At 44.4% G+C, this 26,552-nt stretch overlaps 1 protein-coding gene across 6 annotated transcripts in view; it reads left to right on the forward strand.

The window, feature by feature from the left end:
• Window positions 1–1,812: 1,812 nt before the first annotated feature.
• PEX26 (peroxisomal biogenesis factor 26) overlaps window positions 1,813–26,552 on the forward strand; it is a 36,378-nt gene continuing 11,638 nt past the window's right edge. The window contains exons 1-3 of one of the 6 annotated variants that reach the window (XM_078673571.1): window positions 1,813–2,054; window positions 13,053–13,279; window positions 21,767–21,907. In XM_078673571.1, the coding sequence (XP_078529697.1) occupies window positions 13,059–13,279; window positions 21,767–21,907 (362 nt within the window). In that variant the 5' untranslated portion in view covers window positions 1,813–2,054; window positions 13,053–13,058. Of the gene's footprint in view, window positions 2,059–13,052; window positions 13,280–21,766; window positions 21,908–26,552 lie in introns of all 6 variants that reach the window. The other 5 variants (XM_078673576.1, XM_078673585.1, XM_078673590.1 and 2 more) reach the window with 5 other exon arrangements.

Here is a 26,552-nt window from a genome sequence, read left to right on the forward strand (position 1 = left end):
TCATCATAAAACTGTATATTAGGTTATTTGATTTTCTTCTGCAACTCTTCCTAATTCCCTTAGATACAAATTTATGAATGTAACTCCCCTGCAGACCAGAGGAATCGAAGACCCACCTAACCAGGTGGTTACAGCTTCTCTGCATATTCGTGTTTTCATATTAATGAATATTTCTTTCAAAAATATCTTTCTTTCTTTTAATAACTTCAAACTTGCACGAAGAATATGTGATAGGGATTCATGTTTGTAATTGCACAATCTGCAGTCTTAATTTTGGTGCTGGTCTTTCCGGGAGGGGATGAGATCCTTTGTTTCCCACATACCAAAGCGTAAATTCATGAATTGTTTTTGAAATTGTTGATAAATGTGCTGTTAAATAATCCTGAGGTTTTCCAGGTGCCATAAGAATTATTCACTGTCCAGGCATGACGTATTGGTAATAAGCTGTTTTCATCTGTTAAGTTAGACAGGAGTTTTGTTGACAGATTTAATGCTTTATTAAGGGCCTGATTCCCCATGCCTGGGTTCCAAATTTCTTTAGCGCAAAGATCCTCAACAACCTGTGCTAGGAAAACAAGAAAACAGTTTTGAAAGCAATCGTCACCAGCTGACTGGACTAAGGAACCACACTCTATGCCCGAACCTCCATCCAACTCCTCAAACTACTACAAACCATACAGAACACAGCAGCCAGACTCATTCTCAACTTCCCAAATAGACCAGCATCAACCCCCTACCTCAGAAGCCTATCCTGGCTCCCCATCCCTAGAGATGCCAGTTCAAGATGCTAAACCGTGCCTTCAAAGCACTCTACAACCAAGTACCCGAATACCTAAACCATCGCCTGAATTTCCTCCAACCCGCAAGACAACTGCGCTTCACCTCCCTCCCGCACGTCATCCCCACCTGCAGAAGCCGCAGTGGAGATCATTACTTCTCCTACCAAGTCCTAAAACGACCTCCCCGTCTGAACCTCGCCTTCACTTTCGAACTTCAGAAAGGGACTTAAAACCTGACTCTTCCACTAAAGGCCCGTGAGACCTCAGTGCCTGGATAGCCCCCGGGGTCATTAGCCATGCTTTATAAATACAGTTTGATTGATTGAATGAGAAAAGCGGAGTCGGTGCGGTATGTGCTGTGTTTATGAGGGCGATAATCAACCCAGTTGAAGGGAGTACCAGAGTCTAGCACTCTCTTGGTAAGCAACATACAAAATCGTGTGCTGCACTTGTTGGAGACTCGTGACATGAGTCTTCTGCACAAGAAAACATCTGGGGTCATAAAGGTGAAAACATGAGGAGCAGGATGTCATATGGGCACTGGGACAGGGACTTTAGAATTTACAAAGTCCCAAGGAGACGTCTTGAAAATAGACTGCTCTAAGTTGTGAAAAACAATTAAAACCTGACTGTCTCACACGTAAGACCCTGAAGCGGCTGCTCAATTGTGGTTTCTTTTAATTTTATAGCACCCAGGTCCCAGTTTTGTACTACCATTTTGCTTAATATGGCATAATTCATGCCTATATACTAAGAAATATATGATTAAAATGTTCTAACAACTACTGGGTCATCCTGCTAATGAGTTCTGCCTTCTTTACTATCCTCGGTAATTTAAATACATGGACGTCCTAAAATATCCAGCAGATGGCGAAAGAGGCTAAGGTTTTATTAGCAGTCTCACATCTGGCAACTTCAGGCACAGTCTTCCTGATTCACCCTGACCTGGGGAATGTAGTCCTACTTCCTGATTCGGACAAGCAAAATCAAAGAGCGAAGAGAGCTACAAAGACTACAAGCCCCAGGATCCTATGCAGATCATGTGACATTAGTCAACATGGCTCCTACAGATTGTGAAGACCTGCACTAATGGTTTCAAAGTGCACGGATGCCAGGAGCATCAGGAAAATCGCACACACGGACGGAGGATTTAGTGCATTCTGAATCTTCTCAAGGGTTGGCAGTTTATTCTTGTGTGTCTGATGTACTAATTTAGGGGCCGAAGAGCTGGGAGCTTCCGGGTGTAAACTGCAACAAACCTCGACGAGGGAATAGGTAGGTAGGTTCTGGGATTTGATTGCATGATGAGTACTGTGCTTAGTTCACTTGCAATCATGTCTGACGGTACATTGATGCTCGAGTGTATATATATATATATATATATATATATATATATACACACTCACACACACACACACTCACACACGAACACCCCCCCCCCCCCACACACACACCCCAGTTGGCTATGGTTTAAGGATTTAGCTTGATTACCAGATGACTCCAGGTTAATTAGACAGGCTGAGCGTTTACTTTAACAACGTAATGCTTTCTAGGAGTTGTAGTTTTTGTTCTTTTCAGCTGGACTAATACATCTGAAAATAATGATTTGTAAAAGGAAAACCAGTACTGGAACATGGTGCACATGATGACATGGTAAGATCTCGTAATCTTGGGAACTGCTCATGAGTGCCCTTATTAAATGCAAAAAGTGTCACCTGAGAAAATCTGACACCGAGGTGTTCAGAATTTATCAGGGGACATACCTGTTGTCTAATCCGACTTTTTGGGAGGAAATGCGGATTTTGGTAATTACAGTACCTGAAGCCACGTCTTCTACTCAGCCCTGTCTTTTTTCGTATTAAATCTCAGCATATTTGAGCGGCTGAAATGTTAGAGGTTGCTAACTTTATCAGACCCGGTAATTACTGGGTGCGGTAAACATTGCCCTGCATTCAATTGCAATACCTACACAAACAAGAGTTTGCAAATGGTTTGCAATTTCATAGGCCACTTGTCATCTACACTTAGTTTGTGCTCTTGATCTGGGAATCTGAGAGACAGTTCTGCATGCTGTTGCATAAACAGATTGCGATAGCACTATACATCAATGTGCAGTTCTTCCATCATAAGAGTGGGGTACCCATTAACACTTAGTTATTTTTGGAACCTGTTCCAAATTCAGTTGCTCTGCTGCCAGAAGCAGGCTGTAAGCTGTTACTGTTGGTGGAGTTTTACAGCCTCTGCCATTTGCATGATCTTTTGAGATTTTGTGTTTTTAGAGTATGTTTTTTTGTCCAATCCCAGGCAAGTGTCTACTTATCTAACTAATGTACATCACGTAGCTTGCAAATATTATATCCTGTGACAGAGCTTGGGCAATGTTTATTGATCTGTGGCCAGACACTCATTGCTCTGCATAAGATTCTAGTGTATGTATAGATTGATGTGCTGAAGGGACTAAACCAGCTAGTGAAATATAATAGGTTTACTCAGCTACAAATGTATATTAATAAGTCACAGAGGAGGATGTATGGCTGCAAAAATAGTTTAAGTAGGTTGGAAGTAGTATGTAGAGTGAACATGCCAAATCATATTCTCAATTAGAGGTTGTTAAACATCCATGTGTATGTAAGTATATGGTATTTATACAATGCAACCCTAACCACCGGTAGTGGAACACTGGTACTGTGTCAAAGGCAATCGGAGATTGCCCGGGATTGTGAATTTACTTCGTTGTAATACTTTTTACAGAGGTGAGCATTCCACTTTTTCTGAATTGGAGCAGGATTGCGGTGGGCCTGATGGAAACATGCCTATTGCGTGGTACTTTTCTTTTTTGCACATCTTCAACTCGAAAATGACGGGGGACACTATGGAGCTGGCTTCTCCGCCAAGTAGCTCGTTTGTGAGCTACTAGTAGCTCTCCAGCTACATGTGAGCAACTCTCCTGTGTACAGCCCAGCCTACTAAATTAGAAGATGTTGCTTAGCTGCATTAATATATTGATACCAAAATTGAAAAGTGTGTATTTCAGACGAAAGGATGTGTATTTTCAGAACTCCTAAACTGAGGTTTGGAGAAACATAGTTGCATTTACAAAATATGTTTTAAACCTAATATTTCACTGTTAAATGATATGGCATTTGTGAGACTTATTAATAATTAATATCATTACAATTACCTTGGTGCTTTGAGCATTGTAACTATGGTTTACTAACCTTGCAAAGTCATACTAAAGGGACACAACTTTTTTGACATTATTACTGGTAACCCTGCCTGATGCTCGAAGGTGATCTCTGCTGGCACAATTGCATAGGATAGCCAGTAATGTAATCTTGTCAGATGTGGTCACTATTACGACACTAATAATATTAGTAGTTCGGGATGTTTTTGATTGAACATAAGTAGCTCTTATTACAGAAAAGGTTGAAGACCCCTGCCATGGAACCATGAAGTATTCAGCAGGTGATCTGGATCTTCTGCAATCTGGAGGTAAATATATGAACAAATTGGTATCAGTTAGATAAGCGGGAGGACAACTGCAGAAGGATGTTGCCAGTGAATCCCATTCCAGACTGAAGGGTGTAGACAATAGGAGAATGATCAACAGGGTCGAAGATGGCTACAAAGGGCAGCAATAGCAGGAGAAAGAGGGCATCTTTGTCTGTGGTCAGCATTACAATGTCTGATTTGTAAACTAGCTGTCTTTGTGGTGCTGAGTGATCTCAACTCAGATTGGTAATCCTGTAGGGGATGGTGGCATTGATGCAATCCTAGAGTTATGCTTGGACTGCGTTTTAGATCTTGCCTAACAGACAACTTTTAGATGTCTTGAGGCAATAGCCTCTCATGGACCATACCAAAAACTTACAGTGGGCTTACAGCACACACATTTTACATGATTGATTGGCTTTAGTGTCACATCTCTTCGTATTCATTGGCTCACTTATCCTTCCACTGCTCATATTGTGGGAACTACTTTTTGCTTTTTCAATAATCATCCCATGGGATTGCATGTTTTCATGCTCTCTCCTTTGGAATGTTTACTTCAAATACTGCGCTTGTTACAGCCCCTTCGTCCACTCCTTCATTTTCCACCTATCGTTTGCAGCATTTAATGTTGACTCTATTGTTCCCTTGTCCCGTCCACCCCCGATCTACTCCCCATTTCTTTCCCTCAACCGTCCCACATGGTCTACCCCACCTTCGCAGACCTTTTGAAATGCTGTGATTGCGAGGATGTGTAGTAAGAGATGCTGGCGCTGGGTATACAATGAGATCTTACCTGATCAGGGCTTGCTGAGGTCGTTGTGAAGCAGAGGTTCAGGTCCTGTGTTCTTCCTGGCTATCACGGGCCCAAACAGATAACACAGTTGTCTGTGTCTGACGTTTGCTGGGAACTCTTGAAAGGGGTATGGGTAAGGTGTTGAGTAGGGTAGGAGGCAAGAGGATGCAGGTGGGAAGCAGTAATATCACTTCCTGTACAGATGGAGGCTAGGAAATGCAGTGATGTTACATCTGAAGTGATGGATGATGGGCCTAAAGTAATGTTACTTTCTATAGAGAGGAATGCTGTGGAATGAGGTCCACGTGTCCGAATTCTTATTTTAATGTTAGTCTTGGAGGGAAACCAGTGATTTTCCTTCCTGAGATGGGTGCTGGGAAATGCGGAGCTATCATGTCCTGTAGGGATAAAGGATGTGGAATTGAAAGCTCTTTTTCTGAACTTGTATGACTTGAAACTTGCCCAGACGATTTCTGTTGTTAACATTGGATTTAAAACATTTGTTAGGTGGTCAATCTATGATGTCAGTCATCTATGCTGTTGAATCCTAAAGGCCTGGTTCAAAGAGATTCTGCTACAATATAAACGAACAAAAAGGAACAAAACCAGATTCTTCATCTGCACCTTGTAGTCGAACGTGATGGTGGACCTCCCTCTTGTGGAAACTCTCTTGACTCGTCCATTGGGTAGGCCAGGGTTCTGAGTTGTCTCCTGCATAAATGGCGAGACATCCCACTAATGGCACCATGTAAACTTGGCTGAGCCATTTGGCGCTCCACAAGCAGTTCCCAGGAGAGGAGACCGAAATGGCAGCATAGTCATTTTCTTTGACCTACCTGTCAGAAATGACTTGATGCAATCAAGTACCAGGCCGTGCATCTCTGAATCACTGACTCTTTATAGGGGGCTTGAGGTGTTGAAGGGCGACTTCTATGCTGCTTTCTTCACTCTCAAATCGTAACTCGTATAAAATGTCGGTGATAGCTTCTTTGCTCCTGGCTGGTTTTAAACTCTGTCTGAACGGCATCATTCAGGCTATTCCTCCAAGTAAGCTGTAACTGCTTGATACCAGCTCGTGCTAATAGCGTTGTTTGATGGAAGGTAAAAAATTGATCTACAGGTTGTTAGCTCACTTTGGTCAGCTGGAAGTTTTAAAAAAGATGAAGAATGGCCGCTTTATTTAGGGAGCTTGGAACTACTTCAGTTTCTACAAAGATATTTACGTATTTACGGATGGCTCTATGTTCAGAGGTTCTATAGTTTTGTGAACAATCCATCTTAGGAGTTTTTTTCAGTGACTCTGACAGTTAGTATCTATGTATTAGTGCAGTGAACCGTTGCTGGAAAATTGGTCTAGAGTCGGAGTAATTCAGGCCTGTAATGATTTGGAGTTTGTAGGTTTAGTCTAAATTATATCGATTTGTTTTATTTATTTTTTATTTTTATTATTTTGTGTTTCATTTAATTTACAAAGGAGTCATACAGATCTTGAGTCAAGGTTAGTTTGCTTTTGGTATAACATACATTGAAGGACAGCTAAGCTGTCCAACTAAGAGCTCACTTAGCATGTGTCTTGAATCATTATTATTCAACATTTGTTAAGCACATAGTTCCCCAGAGACATCCCAGCACTAGCAGCTTCAGACAGAGCTGCAAGCCAGATGGCGATCGGGCGCGTTCTGAAACAGCCAGGTATTCAGGAGCCTCCCGAAGGAGAGATGGTGGGTCACTGGTCAAAGATGTGGAGGAAGGATGTTCCATAGTCTGGCGGTGTTATATGAGAAGGAATAGCCTCTACATCTAGCCCATTTCATTTTAGGGACTGATGCTAAGAATAGGTTAGCTGAACGAAGGTATCTCCTAGAACGATGGAAGGTGATGAGAGAATGATTGATTGTGGGTCCTTTCTCCCAAAGGGTCTTGTGGGCTATACACAGAGATTTGAATTTTATTCTTTTGTTAATTGGCAGCCAATGTAACATCTTCAGAGCTGGCTTGAACTAACAGAGTTTTGGGAATAGTAAGCAGCAACCTGGCTGCACAGTTCTGTACGACTTGGAGTTTTCGTAAAGTAGACTTCGGGACACCGAGGTATAGGGAATTCCTGTAATCCAGGCAGGAAAGAACTAGCGCCCCATGACTCTCCTTGCTGACATGGGAAGGAGAGGTAGGATTTTCCGAAGCAGTCTGAGAATGGCATAGCAGGTCACTTTCACTGCTTGGTGGTCGAATTTGAAAGACATATCCAGCAAAACACCTAAACTTTTAATCTTGGAGTTAGGGGCCAGAGGAGGGCCGAGGCAGTTATACCAGGCCAGTCCAAGATTAGAGATAGAGGGGATGCCCATGACCATTAGCTCAGTTTCATCTCCATAGATCTTAAGACAGGATTATTCCATCCATTTGGCCTCCTTCTCTAGGCAGGATTCCAGGTGAGAAGGAAGGTTCTGGGAGTGGTTTAGGGCAATCACCAATTGCATGTTATCAGGATATGTGACGATGCTAATCCCATATGGCAGGACAATCTCAGCGAGAGGTCTCATGTATACATTAAACAATGTGGGACTTAGTGAAGAGCCTTGAGGCACTCTACAACTGAACAACAGGCTCTTGGAGGTGTTACCTCCTTCAAAAACCTGGAATGATCTGCCGTCTAAGAAGGACTGAAGCCAGGTGATGATGCCACCTGAGACTCTGAAATTTCTAAGTTTGTTAAGAAGGATGTCATAGTTGACAGTATCGGAAGCGGAGCTTAGCTCGAGGAGGATTATATCAACAGCTCCTCCCTGGTCGAGAATATTCTTGGATTCCTCTACTACTGCAAGAAGGGCAGTTTCCGGACCGTGTTGTGGTCGGAATCCAGTTTTGGAGGCGTGCAGCAGGTTGTGGGTTTCAAGATCTCGGAAAGAATCATATTGACAAATTTTTCTAAAATCTTGCTTATCCCAGGAAAAAGCGAGATAGGACGACAGTTACCTAGAACCTCAGGATTTAGGCTTGGTTTTTTAAGCAGTGCTCTCACCATAGCATGTTTCCAGGATAGAGGGACTTGGCCAGTGGAGATAGACAAATTTAACACTTCTAGTATAGCTGGGAGTATTACTTCCTCGGCCTTTCGTAGAAAGTGGAGAGGTGCCGGATCGGGAGGAGAGCCAGATCTTACCTGGGAGAAAATATCAGATAGAGTGTCCAAGTTCATGATCGGAAGTTCCTCTAGTTGGTGTTCGATGTCAGATGGGGAGTTATCTCTTGAATGAAGGTTGCTGGGGCATGGGGAGCGGGGAACTATATTGTATATGTCTTGGATTTTATTGTGGAAAAAGTCTGCAAGTTCATTGCAGCGGGCTGTGGTAGGATCAGGTAATGTCCCTGAAGGAGGAAGCTTCAGAAGATTCTTCGCAATGCAGAAGATTTCCTGGGGTTGTTGGCTGCGGAATACATTTTTGCTTCAAAGTAAAGTAAAGTATGTATAGTCTCTCGTGCATATTCCTATAGTCTAAGAAGCACAAGCCTTAATATTGTTTATCTTAAAGGGATATGTTGTGCTGCCTCGGTTAAGGGCCTACAAACTACAGGCCCTATGCTCAAAATAATGGCCTAATTTAGATCTCGGCAGGCAGGTTACTCTGTCAGAACGGTGACGCATATCCCGTCCGCTGAAATATAAATCCAGTTGTGTCCTATGGGATTTATATTTAGGCGAATGGGATATCGGTTACCTTTCTGATGGAGTAACCCTTCCGCCGAGATCTAAATCAGACCCTAAGTCTAATATCTGCGCCCCTGGTTTTCTAATCTTACAATGGTGCAGATTCCTGACTTTTTGAAATTCCCAAAAGCATTCGAGATTATACCTGGACACCAGCAACAGTGGTAGGTTTACCGGGCATACTCTTGGAAAACGCTTAGGAATCTATTCTCTCATGTGAAAAAATATGCATATATTTTCGCACTAGTACATCAGCAGTGCCAGTACAGATGCTCTGTGTAACTTGTTTTCTCAAGTGAGAAAGCCCTTTTACTATACCTCCACCAATTTGTTTTGGGGAGATAAGAGGAATTCCGTTTCTTTCCCACCCTGAAAAGGGATTTCCTCCTGCCCTTACAAAAAGTGAATGTTTTATCTTTTTTGGGAGGGATAGGAACCTAGTCTATAAATGTGTGATCTTGTGGGTGTTCACAAACTTAATGGACACTCCTGCCTTGTAACACTCATTCTTTGCCTGTCCCCCACAACTCCTTGCAGATTTTTTCACATGAAAATCTTAAGCCAAATTTGACCAAGAGTCATGCAATGCAACTTTGTATGGAAATCTGCATTTTTTTGGGCGAATGGCCAAAAATATTACAGCACGTATGATGTCATCAGCTGACTGTGCTTGCTCCTAAGTTGTCTTCTTTGCTTTATGCTAAATATGTTTTGGCATTGCACTTCGCAAAAAGGTGATGCAATTGAAGCCATGCATATTTGTTCTTGAGATGCAATTTATTTTACAAACCTGTAAACAAAGTCGATTGTGTTAATATATGTAACTTTGTAGAAAATTACATGTTTAAACCCAGAGACCATTGTCTGCAACCATTTTCATTTGGTACCAATTTTATAAGGAAATCCCCAGAGGTCACAATACTTTGCTTGAATATGCTTTGCATGAAATACGAGGTGTTTTTGCGTTGTTCCTGTTCTGCTACAATCCCTTTACATAAATGATAAGAGCTTTGGCATTACACAAAACAAGAGCATTTGGCTCTGTACTTTTGTCCACTTTTGGCAAGAAAGAACCTTTTCTCACTGCCGTTTGCTCCACGTGGGTCTTGGGACCGCCTGTGCTTTCATGTGAGCAAATACTTCTGTAAGTTAAAAACCAACATTAGAAAAGAGAACAAGAGGCTTTGCTTCATAAAAAAGCATATATGCACATGTGACTTAATGACATAGCTCTGCTTTCCAAGGTAGAAGCCTGATGTGTACCATGTGGGCCAGTTCTGCTTTTTAGGTCTCGCGCCTAGCGTTGCAGTTCATAGCACTACTCGCGCAGCGAGAGATTTATTGGTGTAGAGGGATTTTAGGAGAAGGACTTTAGCTTCTGCCCATGATTTCTATTGGGCAACGTCAATATTTATGTTAAACCCTGGCTTGTTATTGCTGTGCAGGGGTTTAAGTTACCGACCTATAGCTTTTTTGGACACGCCCTTGGGACACGGAGTCTGTGGTGACTAACTTTTCTAATCTCAGGAGGCGTGCTAAACTAAGGTTCAGGCAGAGTTCACCAAGGCATCTGCTTTCCAGGCCATCACGCGTGCGCGTCTTCTCTTTCCCTCCACCCCCACCCCACTCTCGTCCCTATTAGTGCTGTGAGTGGCCTTACTTGCTCTCTATGCTTTCCAGACCCTGCAGTGGTATCGGTGGATGCGCTGTGATTCTCTGCTGTAACTCGGTGGCCCGGCAAGACTTTGCTTGTAGCCGCTTGAGACATCGGCTGTGACTTATTTTTGGTAGGCAGCGCGGCAGCTTGCTCTATATTGCCGTTGCGCATATGTTTTTTATAGTCTGGCCGCCCGCCGCAGCCCCAGGCATCTGGGAACTCTTCGCTGCTCCTCCCTTGTGGCCCGCTCCACCGGGTCCCCGCTTCTGTTGGGAAACAGTGGTCTCACGCCGCCACAGGCCACCGAGGCGCGAAGCCCCCCGCAGCACACCCCGCTCCGTTCTCTAGGGTGGTTGCTTTTTACCTTTCAGACCCCCTCTCTCAGCCTGATCTCATCCTCGAGAGCCTGAGAGACCTCCGGTGGCACTCTTCACCCTCAATCGATGCCGCAACTGCAGGATCTCTGGCCACCCACCTCCGCTCCTTCAGTTTTTTAGGGTCCGCTGCCAGCCCTGCCGCTGCAGTCTATGCGTGGGAAGGCTTCTGCCCCATACACTCTCTTCGGGGGTACGCTTCTGAAGCACATCAAAGCACCGTCTGGAAAAACAGACAGCTGTTCCCACCACTGAGCGTATCATCTACACTGCCTTTTCATCTCTGAGCGTCTGTGGTCATTCAGGCCCCCCGAGACCGTCTCATGCTGTCCTCTACATACTGAGTAAGATGGCGCCACCGGTCTGCTGGGCCACCACTTTTCAGGAGCTTGTTTTTTTTGCATCTAGCACTCGTGTTCATCATTTACAATTTGCAGCGCTATTAGTACGTGCACTGTGCAGTATGGAAGCGTACATATAGAGTATGTCAGTGTGCATTATTCAGGCACTTTACCCATCTTGCCAGTGAAAACTGACAGAATGGGGAAACCGTGTCTCGGTGCTAAATGGAATTCCTATTATCACCCATTGAAGTTGTCTTCCTTTTATCAAGAGACCTGTGAAAGTCTGAGTCTTCAGAGCATGACCTGCAGGTTACACACAGGTCTGAGTGGGGGTGTGTTTAGGAGGAGAGGTTGGAAATTATGAATGACATTGCAACATTCACGTAAGTGCATCTGCCAACTGTAAGTTTGCGAATACCATGAATTTGGTTAATAGGAGCACCTTTTTGTTATTTAAAGCGCTGAGAAACGCCAGAAGTACGGCAAGAGGCGCCATATAAAATAATATTTATTAATATTATTGTTAGTAGGTCTACTAGTAGTAGTAGTAATAGCAACAGTAGTGTAGTAGCAGTACTAGTAGTAGGAGGAGGAGGAGTAAGCCACTGCCTCCCATGACGTGTTAATTTGCTACTCTAGCCTCATGTTCACTAGGACAGAGAGGAATGTTGTGCTTATTGCTAAAGTTAAGGTGCCTGCACACACTCTAATTGCATTAGAATGTAAATATATGATAAACGCGGCTATTAGTGCTCACACCGATCATGTGTGTCTGCAGCTTTCTGTCTTAGTCATCGGCATGAGGACCAATTAAGCCCCTATAGTAATGGGGGCATGCGCCCTTGCTAAAACACCTACACCGAAATAATAGATCTGCCTATAATAAATAAGGAAAACAAAACCCCATGCATTGCTGCGTGATGTTACCCGGCCTGTAATCGTGAAATAGAACAAAAAATGTGTCCAAAGTAGAAAATAAGACTAAATTGGACATAGCCATACACATTCGTGTAAACACACGAAAAGAGGATGCAGTGTGACTGAAATGGCAAAAACGCAAGTGTACTTTCCAAATCCGTGTCCACGCTTAAATAGTTCCCTTTTCTTTGTCCACAGGGAAATATCAAAATACGTTTCTTTTCGTACTATTAATTTATGTGCCCACTCCAATCCCTGCATGAACATTTACTAGGTATGCTGTGCAGTGTCTTGAATGATGTACAAAGCACTTGATCTTACGGCAGGCGAAGTATCCAAATTCATTGAGACAAGCATGGCGGGGTTCGGAGGCGCTTGGGTGCACACTGGGCTCTCTAAGACGCACCAGTCCACAAATATCCTGGCCGCTGTATTTATGCGATTCTGCGGCTGTGGCGTATGCCACATAATTATGGATTTGCCGCATTTGCCACTTAATCGATCATTCGATGCATACTCTGCGGATTGTAATGCAATAGGTCTCGCAGTTGTGATAGTTTGAGCTATTGGCATTGTAAATGGCAATGGCTTTTATTTACGTGTTGGTTTTTAAAACATAAATAAAAGGCATTGTTATTTACAATGCCAATAGCTTAATCTCTCGTGAATGCGAGACCTATTGCATTGCAAATGCTTGTTAAAGAGTGAGCATGTACAGCATTCCTCTTATGCTAGGGAAATGACAGGTGTTTGTAGTGGAAATCGGAGAAAAAGCTTTAAAAGGTTTTGCACTCTGGATACCAGTTTGCATTCTTTTGTTAAGAGGTTTCCTGATTACTCATGCGCCAGTGCATTTCTTACCCCTATTCTGATCAAGTTAAATCACAACCCTTCTCCTTGCTATAGTCTATGTGTTTGTGTTGGGTGATGTGAAGGTTTTTGATAGAGCCACTCTTCCCTAATTGAACTTTGCTGTTCCTTCGTAGATAATTATGAAAGGGTCATATTCCTCCTTGGTTGGACTGAAGGGGTCGGTGGCATCGGAGACCAGCTTAGGGCCACTGCGAATGCCGGGCACACGACTGGCACTGTCCCAGCTTGAGGAGGCCTCAGATCTTCTGGTGGTGCACAGGGACTTTGCATCTGCCCTGGAGGCGTGTGAGAAGGGCTGCCAGGCCATCAGCTCTGATCCAGCAGGCCAGGGAGATTACAGGTATGATGTCAATCTATGGAATTTCATACTGAAGCTGCCTTTGGCTAAATGTCTCATTTATATGAAAACACTTTTGCATCACACATCACCTTACTCACCTCTGTCTGGCAGATCAGAAAAGAAACTTAAGTGTCTATTTCCCACCTTCATTCCCCGCCATACTGTCTTTAGTAGTGAGTCGTAATTGCCATTGCTCGTCCTCCTGTCCGTCGTTCTTTCTGTTGCCCATGGCTGTCCGCATACATGACTCTCCCCCATTTGTTGACAGCACAGGAATGAGGTTCATCTGTCACCAGTGTCCAGCACGGTCTTTTGTACACGATCTTCTGTCCCATCCCACTGTTCTTGGTCATCTTACTTAATGAATGAATGCATAGTTTATAAAGTCATAAACACCAAAAGAGAGAGAGAGGTTTTTTTTAATACGGGGCTACTTCCAATTCCCCCTGGGGTATAAATTCCGAAACAAAACAAGCATTGGAAATGCAATAGGTCTCGCACCATTAGAGTTAGTGCTTTTAGAATTGTTTATGGGTTTTTTTTGTAAATGTTTAGCATTTTTGTTTCCTGTAGCCTATGCTAAAGAATTACAAATAAAAAAAGCCATAAACCTTTCTAAAAGCTCTAACTGAAATGGTCTGAGACCTATTGCACTGTGTGAGGGTGAGGGGTTGAGGGTGAGGGTGAGGGTGGGTGAGGGTGAGGGGTTGAGGGTGAGTGAGGGTGAGGGGTTGAGGGTGAGTGAGGGTGAGGGTGAGTGAGGTGTTGAGGTTGAGTGAGGGTGAGTGAGGGTGAGTGAGGGTGAGTGAGGGTGAGGGGTTGAGGGTGGTGAGGGTGAGGGTGAGGTGTTGAGGGTGAGTGAGGGTGAGGAGTTGAGGGTGAGTGAGGGGTTGAGTGAGGGTGAGGGTGAGTTAGGGTGAGGTGTTGAGGGTGAGTGAGTGTGAGGGTGAGGGGTTGAGGGTGAGTGAGGGTGAGTGAGGGTGAGTGGTTGAGGGTGAGTGAGGGTGAGTGAGGGTGAGGGTAAGTGAGGGTGCGGGGTTGAGGGTGGGTGAGGGTGAGTGAGTGTGAGGGGTTAAGGGTGAGTGAGGGTGAGGGTGAGTGAGGGTGAGACCTAAAAACGACTTGAAAAAACAAGATCACACAGAAAACCAGCTTCTACTTCAAGTTATTTGTTGGAGCCCTCACACCTCTCAGAAAGTAGGCACTCTGAACTTTTTTTTAAATGTATTTTCTTTTCTTTAATGGTACACATTCGCAACTCAAAAGTGTAAAGGAGTTGATAAACCAAAGGAACAGTGAATTATATTTAATTTCGATAATTTTATGGTGGTGCTGAGTGATACTGTGGTGATGCTGAGTGATAATGTGGTGGTGCGGAGTGATGCTGGGGTAGCGCTGAGTGATGATGTGGTGATGCTGAGTGGTGGTGTTGTGGTGCTGAGTGATGCTGGGGTGACGCTGAGTGATGCTGTGGTGGTGCTGAGTGGTGCTGTTGTGGTGCAGAGTGGTGCTCTGGTGGTGCTGAGTGATGCTGGGGTGGCGCTGAGTGATGCTGAGTGATGCTGTGGTGGTGCTGAGTGATGCTGTGGTGGTGCTGAGTGGTGCTGTGGTTGTGCTGAGTGGTGCTGTGGTGGTGCCGAGTGATGCTGTGGTGGTGCTGAGTGATGCTGTGGTGGTGCTGAGTGATAATGTGGTGGTGCAGAATGATAATATGGTGGTGCTGAGTGGTGCTGTGGTGGTGCTGAGTGGTGCTGTGGTGGTGCTGAGTGATGCTGTGGTGCTGCTGAGTGGTGCTGTGGTGGTGCTGAGTGATAATGTGGTGGGTAATTAATAAAACCACTTATGCATAGCTGGGAGCTGCTTTATTGTAAGCAACAGACATGTATTTATACATTTTCCAACCTTGCTGTGACTGTATTTAGCTTTCGCCTATAATATTGTCCCGGTGCAGTTACTACTGTAAAAAGTCATAAAAGAAACTAATACACCGATAGTTTAATGTATAGTATATTAGGCAATGGTTTGGAAATTACAACTCGAGCTCTTACCTAGTCTGTTTTCCATAAAAACGTCAAATATAGGATTGCAACAACAGCAATAAACCCGCTTGCCTCCGTGAGTAGAATTCCTGCTGAGAATACAAAAAAAAATGTCAAGAACGCCCCAGAGATTACATTTTAAAAAGGGGTAAATTGTGTTTTTTAACATTCGTGCAACGCGACTATTTATAGTTCTTAACAAGCTAAATAAGGTTTTTAAAAATATGATAATCTGCTGCTTCTTACCTACTTCGCATGGTTTCCGATCAGTCGGCTGCTGCACACTGCCTATTACAGGCAAAGCAGAGGCGCGCAGTCGGCTCAGATGGCCGGGACACACCTCCAGCATACCAACCCCCAAGGCCAAGGTCTCCCCTTCCAGCAAACCTGATGGAGGAAGTGACGTCGTTCCGAAATTGGCAGTCCGAACAACCACTCGGCAAAAAGCAGAATATGAAGGGACCCTATCGGCTTTCATCGCGTGGGTGGGGCTTTCGCAAATCATGTTTCAGAGAAAGCCGAGGTTGCTAAATAGAATAAATGTGACTGAATGCTGCGGCGCTTTTTTCGGGCTACCTTAGAAACAAACCGTTACCGTTGCGGGGCGGCATGCGGACTGAGACCAGCAGACCAATGTCCAGGGGCAACGAGTACTATAATGGGGGAGGAGGTAATGGAATGGTGCAGGTCGCGTAACGGCCCAATAATTAAAACTGAAAAGTATAAGAGTACTAGTCGGAGATCAAGGGTAAATCACCGTCATATATGGTCTCTGGAGGTATGAGCTGCATAAATTGCAAAACAGAAGGAAAAATAAAATAATGAGCGGCAGAAAGACGGGATGAGTCAGGAAAGTTGGCAACATGACAGACACGAGAGCCTACGAGAACACAGTTAAGATGCATGCTGGGAATAAAACATAATTAGCTATTCACTCGAATCAGGTAGCAAAATCAGCAAGTACCGTTAATGGTGCACAGCCATTGTATTAAAATTGAAGTACACGAAGTTAGCATGAACGTGGATCGGGGTGCCATTTAATGCTGTGGCCTCCTATGTAAGGCAACAAAAAAAATAATTGTCTCTAGGTAAAGGGAAGCCCACAAGATGTGAATTTCACCAAATTCCACCGGTGGCGTCTCAGTTTCTGCCGATCTTAATTCACAACCACTGGTCGGAAGCATAGTCGGAGTGCGTTTTTGGAAAATGCGTTAATTTTATGATAGCGCGTGAAACAATAGCACAATACAATAGGAAAATGTCATCATGAGGATGGAATCATTAAATAAGAAATGGTGATTTTAGTATGCCTACAGCCATTGTCGAGCGAGTTTTCGGGCTATCGGATAAACAAATGACTGCACGAGATGTGTTGATTTTACGATGCTTTCTAAAAATGCCCATGCATTCAAATACCGGGTTGATGTCGAGAGCCAACCATTCTTCCATGCATTGAGGATGAGGTATTGTCAATGTCATGATCAAGATGAATATCTTTAAGCTATGATGGTTTAGACTTCCACGATAGAGGAAACATTTTCTATAGAAAGTTGAGAGGGTTACATGCCAAAATCTAATGTGGAGGAATGGCGAAATCTAAACAAGCTCTCGGCATTGCGTGGCGGGAGGGGGCGGGGGGAACGTCGAGGGCAGGCAGGATGACTCAGGGGAGGGGGCGGAGCGGGGCAGAGCGGCATGTGGGTGTGAAGAAGCCGGGCCTTTGAAGTGAAGCTAAGCTTCACTTCAAAGGTGTCGGAGGAATGCGGGCGGCTGTGCACGCGCTTTTAAGCTCAATGCACATGCGCATTGAGCTTAAAAGTCACGGGCACTGCAAGGAATCGCCACGATTCCTTGCAAGTTAGATAAAGAGTCGATGAGCCCCTATAGTCTCGCTTGCTCGATGCGCATGCGCATCGACAGGCGAGACCTAAAAAGGAGTAATCTCGCTGTTCTAACATATATCTACCAGATGAGAAGGTAACTATCCAAAAAAGGAAAAGACTTCCTTTTTTAAAAAAGACCCCTCACTCACCAACCTAGTTGGTGACATGCTTAATCATTGGGGTCCCTCCTGAGTAGCTGAATGCCACTTTATAAAGTCTGCAAGTCCTTGAAAGGCCACTCAGCACCAGTCTTAGGAAGAGTCTAGAACACAATTCTTTGCAAACAATCTATTACAGATGCTGGGAGACCAGAACAGAAACCGTTTCAGTAGTCGAGCCTAGAGTTAATCATAGCCCTTATTACTAAGGCCTTTTCTTTGGTTGATAGTAACAGGGTGATAGGTTTAGGCTTTCTAAGAAGTGAAAGCAGGTGCCTACCACTCACCTATGTGTGGAGCACTGTCAATAGTAAAGCTAAACTTGTTCACCATGGAGGATGAGCTGGGCATTGTACAGTGCCCTGGAGTCAACTAAACATTTACCTCTAAAGCAAGTAATCTCTCACTCTTACTGTGATTCAAATGGACTTTCATCCGATCTATCTTTGGATCTTAGAAAAGGATTCTATAGTGGATGAAAGGTATCACAGGCTTTAGAGTCAATATACTAGTGAAACGACCGAACTGTATGCATTTGTAGTAGGACAGGAGGTCAAGGGTAAAGTAAAGTCCACATTTGTAAAGCGCACAATCACCCGTAAGGGTCTCTAGGCGCTGGGGGCCGTCGGGAAGATTAAGCGAGCTATTGCCCAGAGTCACATGGTGCTGGGCTAACCTGCCGCCGGAGCCGGGGATCGAACCGTGGTCCCCAGATTCCAGCGTCAGTCGCCCTGGCCGCGGCGCCACACCTCTCCCCTCTGGGATGCCACACTCTGGAGAATCTGGAGCAGACAGGAAGGGTTCTAATCTCCAGTGGCGGCTGTTGGAGTTTGAAAGTGATGGGTGCCTTGAAATACATGAACTCAGGATGTGCGCTATACAAAAAAAAGATTTCCTTTTGTACACCTCCAATTCTGAACTCGTATTCCAATGCACTCTCATTTGTGCTAATGACTTTATTAGCATATCTTGACATATGTGAGCTCAAGATGTGCTTTATACAAAAAAAGTTTACTTTTGTACAGTGCCCAACCTGAGCTCAAGTATTTCAAGGCGCTAAATACTTCATCATTGTTTTTCTGAAAGGCTCGTGTTTGCTTCCATCCTCAAGGCTGGAAAAGATGATGTCAGGATCCAGCCTCTAGGCTGAAAGCAAACACACAACACATGGCTGGCAGCAGGCATGACGCGAGGGCTCGGGTCGGATCCCGGTTTACCGGTATGTCCTGCACTGGCTGGTGCAAGCACGGCTGGCACACATGCAGGGCGCAAGGGTAAACCCACCCTTTCCCAAGTCATTACAGCATGGAGCAGGTTCAATGAGGATTGCTGACCCCACCCCACCCTGTGACAATTTGGAAAAAGGTGGGTTTTTCAATTAGCCTGTATGATTGACCAGTACCCCTGGGAAATATAATACTCTTGAGCATCATTAGTGGTTGGTTACTTGAGACCCCTATCCTATTGTTAATTAAGAAAACAAATATTAGGAAATCTTATGCGGTTGTGGATGGTAATTCCTCTTTTCAATTAAAATCCACATAACTTGCAAAGTCGGGTAGGTGAGCCCCGTCGCCCTCAGCTAGGAGCCGTGCCTGCTAAGCTCATCCTCTGCGTTCTTTGATATAGAAAGATCCTAAACTAGCTAATCATCTGCAGACCGGCCTATGCCACTTCTGCAGCCCTGTAGAGTAACAATTTATTGTTCATGGTGTCAAAAGCTGGAGGCAGTTCCAGCATCGCCAGTAGACATCCCCTCCTTCTTCCGCCTATCTTAAAGTATCGTCCCAAAACCTTAGCAAGACAGTCTCTGTCCGCTTCTGAGGGTGAAATCCAGATTGAATGCTAGAGAGGCAATTGATACAGCCTAGATACTCATGACGTTGCTGAACCACAGTTTTCTCCGTTTTTTTTGCCCATGACCGGAAGAGTCATAATAGGTCTAAAATTGATGAGTATAGTTAGGTCGAGTTTGAGTTTTTTCAGCATGAGGATAATAGCACCCTCTAAAATCAGCTGGCAAGAAACACTTTAGAAATGACTAACATATTAAGATCTCAGTGATCAGGGCAAAATAAGTAGTAAACCTCCTCGGGCCCTATTGGTATGGATCCATGATGGGTTTAAGAGTGCTGAGGATGTTTACTACGCCCGATAGACCAGGCGGGGAAAAGGGGGATTTGGTGTCCTCTTATGGGTTAGTCCTGAAGTGATTTTCCCTATCAGGTAAACCCTAGGTACATTTCATCACCTCCTCCAAGTGAGGGTATCTTAATTGTTCATTTGTCAATTTGGGTACTTGTCATTCTCCCATGATTGATGTATTGTCCTACTATTGGTGAGACTAAATACCTGTTACACACCTACAGGTGATGTGGTGTCATTCAACTTGTAAAGTGTTGGGTACTTGCCTTCTCCAAGTGATGTGCTGTCCTGCAGTTGTCAAAGGCTGGAGCTTCTTGGAGGCTTTGAGGGAAGGTGGCCTGTTCCGTAACACTGTCCGTCCCTGTTCCAACACAGGTTATAGAGAGGCTGCACTGTGGAAAGAGGTGCCTGACAAGACAAGGAGGAAAAAGCCAAAGCCACAAGGCTGAAGTTTTGGATCTAGGTAACACTAGGCCTGGAACAAATCTGTAGTAATACCAAGGCTGGAGCCGAGTAGCGGGTGGTTGGCCTCGAACAGAGCTGTAGTAGGACTGGGACTAAAGGAAAGCTGGAAGGCCCATTGGAGAGCTGGACTAAGACCAAGACCTGAGCAAAGCTGGAGTAAGACCAAGACCTGAGCAAAGCTGGAGTAGGACAAGGACTGGAGCAGGCACATGGAAAGCTGGTAGTCCACCTGACTTAAAATATGGTTGGTGGACTGTGGTTCTGGTGGATATGGTACTGTCTCGTTTGTGATGGAGTACTCTGTCTGCTAAACTATAAATAGGGCACAAAAAGGTGAGCCTGACCAATCTGGAGATTATCAAAATATCCCAAATCTATGCCTAAAACCAGGTCCAGCGACGGATCACTGGAATCCGCATTGTTGTCTGCAAGACTAGGATACACACTAGGTAGAAACCTAGGTCAGTGTGTTTTCATTTCCATTCGACCAGTACGAGGACTCCAGGTGTTTGTGTGAATTACGTGAGCTCCAGAATCTATTTCTTTGATTGCAGTCTTCTTACAGAGGGCACAACCTGGCAAGACCCCTGCAAGGAGAGTTGTAGACTGCCTGAAGAAGAATGATTTGCCTGCTGAAAAAAGAGGATTTCTGGACTACATCCACCAGAGGAGAAGCCTGCCTTGTACAGCCCAGCTGGCTGATGATAAAGGAGCTGGGCAAGGGCTTGTGTCCAAACCCTGCTGGAGGAGCTGCATCTACCTTGAGGGAGGAGTCTAAACATACTGTGGTTAGAGACGTTTTCAGACATGGGCAAAGTGAGCCCAGTGCCCCAGCCTTTCAGGGGGGCCCTCGATGGACCCAGCTCTGTCCTATAGAGAGTCTTGCCCTGATGACCTTGAATAATTCTTAAACAGATAATTTTAAATACTGTTTTCCTTTTATTTATTTTTAATGTAAGTGATGTATGGGAGTCTATCACTGACATTTTGTAGAGAAATGTTTGTTTTTCAAAACCATGGAACATGCACAAAAAAGCTCACTTTAGATAAAAACAGGACCTCGGATATGAGAAATAGGAGGGGTCACAAAGATTCAAATTCATATGAATAATGGATTTTTGATGAAGCCACAAAGTAGTTGAACAAGGATCATATTTTTCTTTTTTTTCCTTCTTTTTCTCTTTATTCATTTATGTTTACAAGAATGACGGTCAACACGTTTCATCCTTAGTCTAAGGACCAAACACGTTGGCCGTCTGTCTTGTAAACATCAATGAATAAAGAGAAAAAGAAGGAAAAAAAAGAAAAATGTGATCCTTGTTCAACTACTTTGTGGCTTCATCAAAAATCCACTATTCATATGAATTTGAACATTTACGTAAAGTGGTGCAGCTCTGATTGAGCTTTTTCATTGTGTTCCCCTAGCAAATAGGGGAGTGCTCTTGGACAGGGGGCACGTTTGTAGATTTGCACACAAGATTTTCTTGACTTTGATTGGTGATTGTATGTGATCGGTGCCTTCTTGGTTGTTTTTGGTCCACTGTCCAACTTGCGTGTAGGGGTCACAAAGATTATTTGCAATAATATTAGTGAGCTGCTGCTTTCACTATTCCTGAACATCAGATGTAAGAAGATTTAGAATTTGGACATATCCTTAGGTGCATAAGCAGGCTGAGAAGACATGCTCTCTGAGCGTGGATACAGTTCTTGTCCCTGGGTCTGATCACGGGTAATGTCCTTTTGATATATTGATAATCTTTCTAGCCCTGATCTGATTGCTGATTTCTGCTCCCATAGATGTGAGGATGTGAAGACTTCACTCTGCATCGTGGGAGTTCAGGCCCTGGCAGAGATGAACCGGTGGAGAGAGGTCTTCTCCTGGCTCCTCCAGTATTATGAAGTGCCTGAGAAGATTCCCATGAAACTCCTGGAAATGTGGTAAGTATGATGGGGAGTGGAGTGGGTCAGTGCTTTGTAGTCAAGACCCAAGGTTACCTCAACACATGAACACAGAAAGGCAGGATAGAAAATAATGCTTCAGGTGAGAGAGGTTTAATTTGATGTGTTTTAGAAATATGTCTATTTAGACATTCCAAATACCCCAAGGTTCAGCATGAAATTGTTACATGCAAAACCAAGGTAATAACTCCAATGTTAATGAACGCAATACAAGGAGACCTGAGAAGAGATTAGAAATGGATTTCTCTTAGGTTTTCTTGCTTTGTTATGTGGCTTTTTCTGGCTCTTCCTTCTATTTTGGACTTAGCACCAATAAGGATCTGTGGCGTCAGTGGGTGTTATATGATATCACAGCATCCCAGAACCCCACTGCATCATCTTACAATGCTAAGCTGGTGGGCATGCAGTCAGAGAAGATGTTGGTGGCTGGCTGCTGAACAGCGGGTTAATAGATTGTCCTGTGCCCCAGTGAGCCTTCCTCTTGTTTTCTACTTGTCATGCATCTTTTTTTATGCGCCGACACACCACCAATTCGGGCAAATGGTGCATTGATTAAGAATCTGATAGGACCGCTTTCTACCTTCCTGATCAAACACAAATTGTCATAGCTGGAGTCTTTAAGCATTCTAACTTGCAACATCATAATTAGGGCTCCCTGTTTTCCGTTTTTACTGATTTTTATAGATAAATACAGACAGAAACCAATTATTATATTGTCTGTATTTATTTTTAAATGTGGATAAAAACAGAAATTGGGTGTTTTTGGAGTGATTCTAAATACACTTTGCAAGGCAGGCCAATAACTGTGTGGATTGATAGGAAAGGGAGTTAAAAAAAGGCATTCTAGTAAAGAGGCTTAAACAGCTGTAGATGTGCAGAGGGCTGATTCTGAAATGTGCATATTTTCATATAAGTGCATTGATTTATCTCCTGCCGGTGTTCATATCACTGAAACCTGGCAGGCATTCAAGCATGACTGCATATTTATTGGGTAATTAAAAGTGGACATATACCAGTTTCAGATTAAATTTTTCACAAAACCCATAATAAATATGGATAAATACAGATAAATCTGACAATAAATAAATACGGATAGACACAGTCGGAAATGTCCAAAAAATAAATACCATAAAACCGGGAGCTCAAATCATAATACAACATTCCATTACATCTTCACTAGCCCCACCACAGTCAAGGACCATTTCCCTGGTAGTTCCTAGTGCTCACACTGCTACTGATACAGAGGTCTAGTTAGAGTGTTAATGCTTTTTTCACATGTGCAATTTTGAGTAACAAATAATGTGTGCAAATTAATAATTCTATGATGAATATAGTCGTAGCTGATGAATTAATGACAATGCATTTTTAACAAATTAAAAGAAATGTTTAGTGTGATTAATTTCGTAGTTTAGTTATGGCACATTTGTCATGAAGACTCCATATTATTACAAGAGATGCATGTTCTGGTGTTTTGCTGATCCTGCTCCGTTCATTCCCCCCTCCCAATTAATGTCCCCCTGCGATTATTCTCTGTCCACAGATTCCACGGAGCTCAATGCAATGTGACATAACTGATTGTTTCTTTAGAGAGCATGTATTGTGAATGAAGCTTTCCATCGTCTTCCTGATGTAACTTATTATTTTTTTTTTTTAAATAACATTTTATTGAAATGAAGAAAGCAGAATCAATCATCAATAATATTGCAATGCTTAGCAGAGTCAATACAATGGGCAATACACAATAGAAACATAGCATATCAGTGATTGTTACAATGTAGGGGTCCAGCCCTATCCATGGCCATGTCAGCTGTGGGGGAACTACAAATCTCGCCCCTATAAGTATTCCAACGTCCCCATTTCTTGTCCCATTTTTTGGGACAGCCCCAGAGTTTATACACAGTCTTCTCAGCAAGCATACATCTGTCCATTTCAGCTAACCATCCCACTAACAGTGGTCGCTGAGAAGCGCCCCAGTGCATTGCTATCGCGCCTTTTATGAGTAGGTATCCCAGAGCCACCCATCGGAGCTCGACATCAGTCAAATCTGTGGCGTCCCATATGTTTAGGATTCCCCCCTTGGGTGACAGAGGGATGAATTTTCCTAGTGCATCCTTCATTTTTCGGGTCGCCCGTTCCCACAATTGTTGGATCACAACTCAGCTCCACAAGATATGGTAAAAGGTGCCGGGTAGTTCACAACCCCGAAGACATAGGTCATCTGGACGTCTACCGATCCTGGCCAGGAGGGGGCAGACATTTATGCCCTATGTAAAACTTTCAGTTGAATCAACCGGAAACGATGATTAATCGCCGTTTCCCTAGGGGACATCAACGCTGCCTGCCATTCCTCATCCTCCAGGTGTCCCACATCCCCCTGCCACTTGTCACGCAAGGTCTGAAAGAAGTCAGGCATGTTATTACATAGTTTACGATAAGTGTATGATATGGCCTTCACCTGGCGGGGCTCAGAGAGCAGTCTGTCCTCAAGGGGCGAGGCTTCCGGGAGAGAGGAGATGTCAGACACATTTGCAAGAATAGCATGTTTGATCTGAGGGTATCGAAAGACCTCACCTTGAGTAAGGGCGTATTTCTGTTGTAGGTCGGTGAAAGTTAGCAGTTTCCCTCTATGAATCATGTCCCCCAGTGTGGATATGCCTATAGTGTCCCATTTATCAAAGCCCATTTGATAGCAGAGGGAGCCAAGCTTCTGCGAAGCCCATAACAGCGTGGCCTTGGTGAATTTGTCGGACCATCCCATACGTTTATTGGCGCGATGCCATGTAGCTATTGTCTGCGTCATGGGCCCCACATAGCGACTACGGGAAATTTTACTATACATGGCCCCCAGATAACCCTCTTGACCCGTCTGATAGCGTTCTAGGTGAAAAGCTGGGTTTGAGGGCTATCCGTGGATCCAATGGTTCGTAGCTACTAATTGAGATGCCCAATAATAGAGGCGTAAGTCCGGCAGGGCAATGCCCCCATCGTACCACCCCTTGGTAAGTTTATGAAGGGCTATGTGGGGTGCTCTACCATCCCACAATAGAAGACGCAAATCTCCCTCCAGTGTATTAAAATAAGAATCGGCGATAGGACAGGGGCAGTTCTGGAGAGCGTATAAAAACCTTGGAAGCGCAAACATTTTGAAAAGGGCTGCCCTGCCAGGGAGGGATAGGGGCAACGATCACCAGTGGGATCCATCATTATGCAGTCTTTGGAGTGGGCCTTTCAAATTACGATCATAAAAGATTTTGGAATCTCGGGTAACAAAAACACCTAAATATTTGAAGCCATCAAGGGCCAAGGCAATGGAGTATCCTTGGGGGAGAGTTGGTGGAGGACCATGTAACTAGTAATGACGTGAAACAAACTATTGATTGAGGATTTGGGAGAGGCAACGTAGACAAGAATGTCATCAGCATAGAGGGAGATTTTATCAATCGTGTCATCATTCCATTTAAGGCCTCTGATAGATGCATCCGTTCGGACCCAGTGGGCTAACGGTTCCAGGGTAAGTGCAAATAATAGTGGGGATAGGGGGCAGCCCTGTCTGGTCCCTCTATGTAAAGTGAATTGCCGGGATGTGTGATTATTGACTCGTACCTGGCCTAACAAATCCGTATATAGCAGGCGGACCCACTGGCTAAATTTAGGTCCGAATCCGAACCGTACCAATACCTCAAAGAGATAAGACCACTCTATCGAGTCGAACGCCATTGTGGCGTCGAGAGACAATATTGCGGCATCTTCCTGCAAGTAGGGCTGTCTAGCTAGGACGTTATTCACCCTGCGAAGATTCAGGGCCGTATTCCGACCTGGGAGGTATCCCGACTGGTCGTCGTGAATCAGGGAAGGGAGAACGGTAAGGAGTCTAGTTGCTAAGAGTTTCGCTAGGATCTTGACTTCGGCACTTATCAGAGAGATCGGCCTATAGGAACTGCAATCTGTGGTCGGCTTATTCGGCTTGTGGATCATAACGATGGAGGCCAGCTGTTGGTCAAGTGGCAGGATGCCCCTGTCTTGACTCTCCTCAAGCATAGTCTTCAGATGAGGAGTTACTCCATGGGCTACTCCCTTCAGAAATTCAATGGGGATGCCGTTAGGCCCCATGGCCTTGCCTGATTTTAAGGCAAAGATAGCAGTGTGAATCTCTTCCGTCGTGAGATCGGCATCTAACACGGCCCTATCCGGTTCGGAGAGAGTGGGCAGGTGCATTTCTTCTAAAGGTTGCCGAGACTCTTCCGATGTATATTGCGCCCTAGCAGAGTAGACCTGCTCCAGATGGCCCGCAAAGGCCTCTGCTACTTCTTGGGGATTGGTTAAGTGAGTGTCATCGGGGCGGACCAATAAAGGGACCCATCTGGTGCCCTGTTCACGGCGTTCCAACCACGCCAACAGTTTGCCGGCCCGGTCACCAAATTCATAGACTCGGTGGCGAGTCTGAAGGAGTGTAGCCTGTGCCTGCTCTTGGGCCAGGGCCTTGTATTCAAGCTGTTTAGTGAGGAGACGATGCGCTGAGTCGTCGGATGGTGTATCATTGTGGATCAATTCAAGGCAAAGCAGATCAGCTTCAGCCTTGAGAAGCTGTTCATTACGTTTGCGTATGTATCCGGATTTAAGAGCC

This window comes from Lissotriton helveticus, chromosome 1_1 (assembly GCF_964261635.1).
Source record: "Lissotriton helveticus chromosome 1_1, aLisHel1.1, whole genome shotgun sequence".
In the NCBI taxonomy this organism is placed as follows: domain Eukaryota; kingdom Metazoa; phylum Chordata; class Amphibia; order Caudata; family Salamandridae; genus Lissotriton; species Lissotriton helveticus.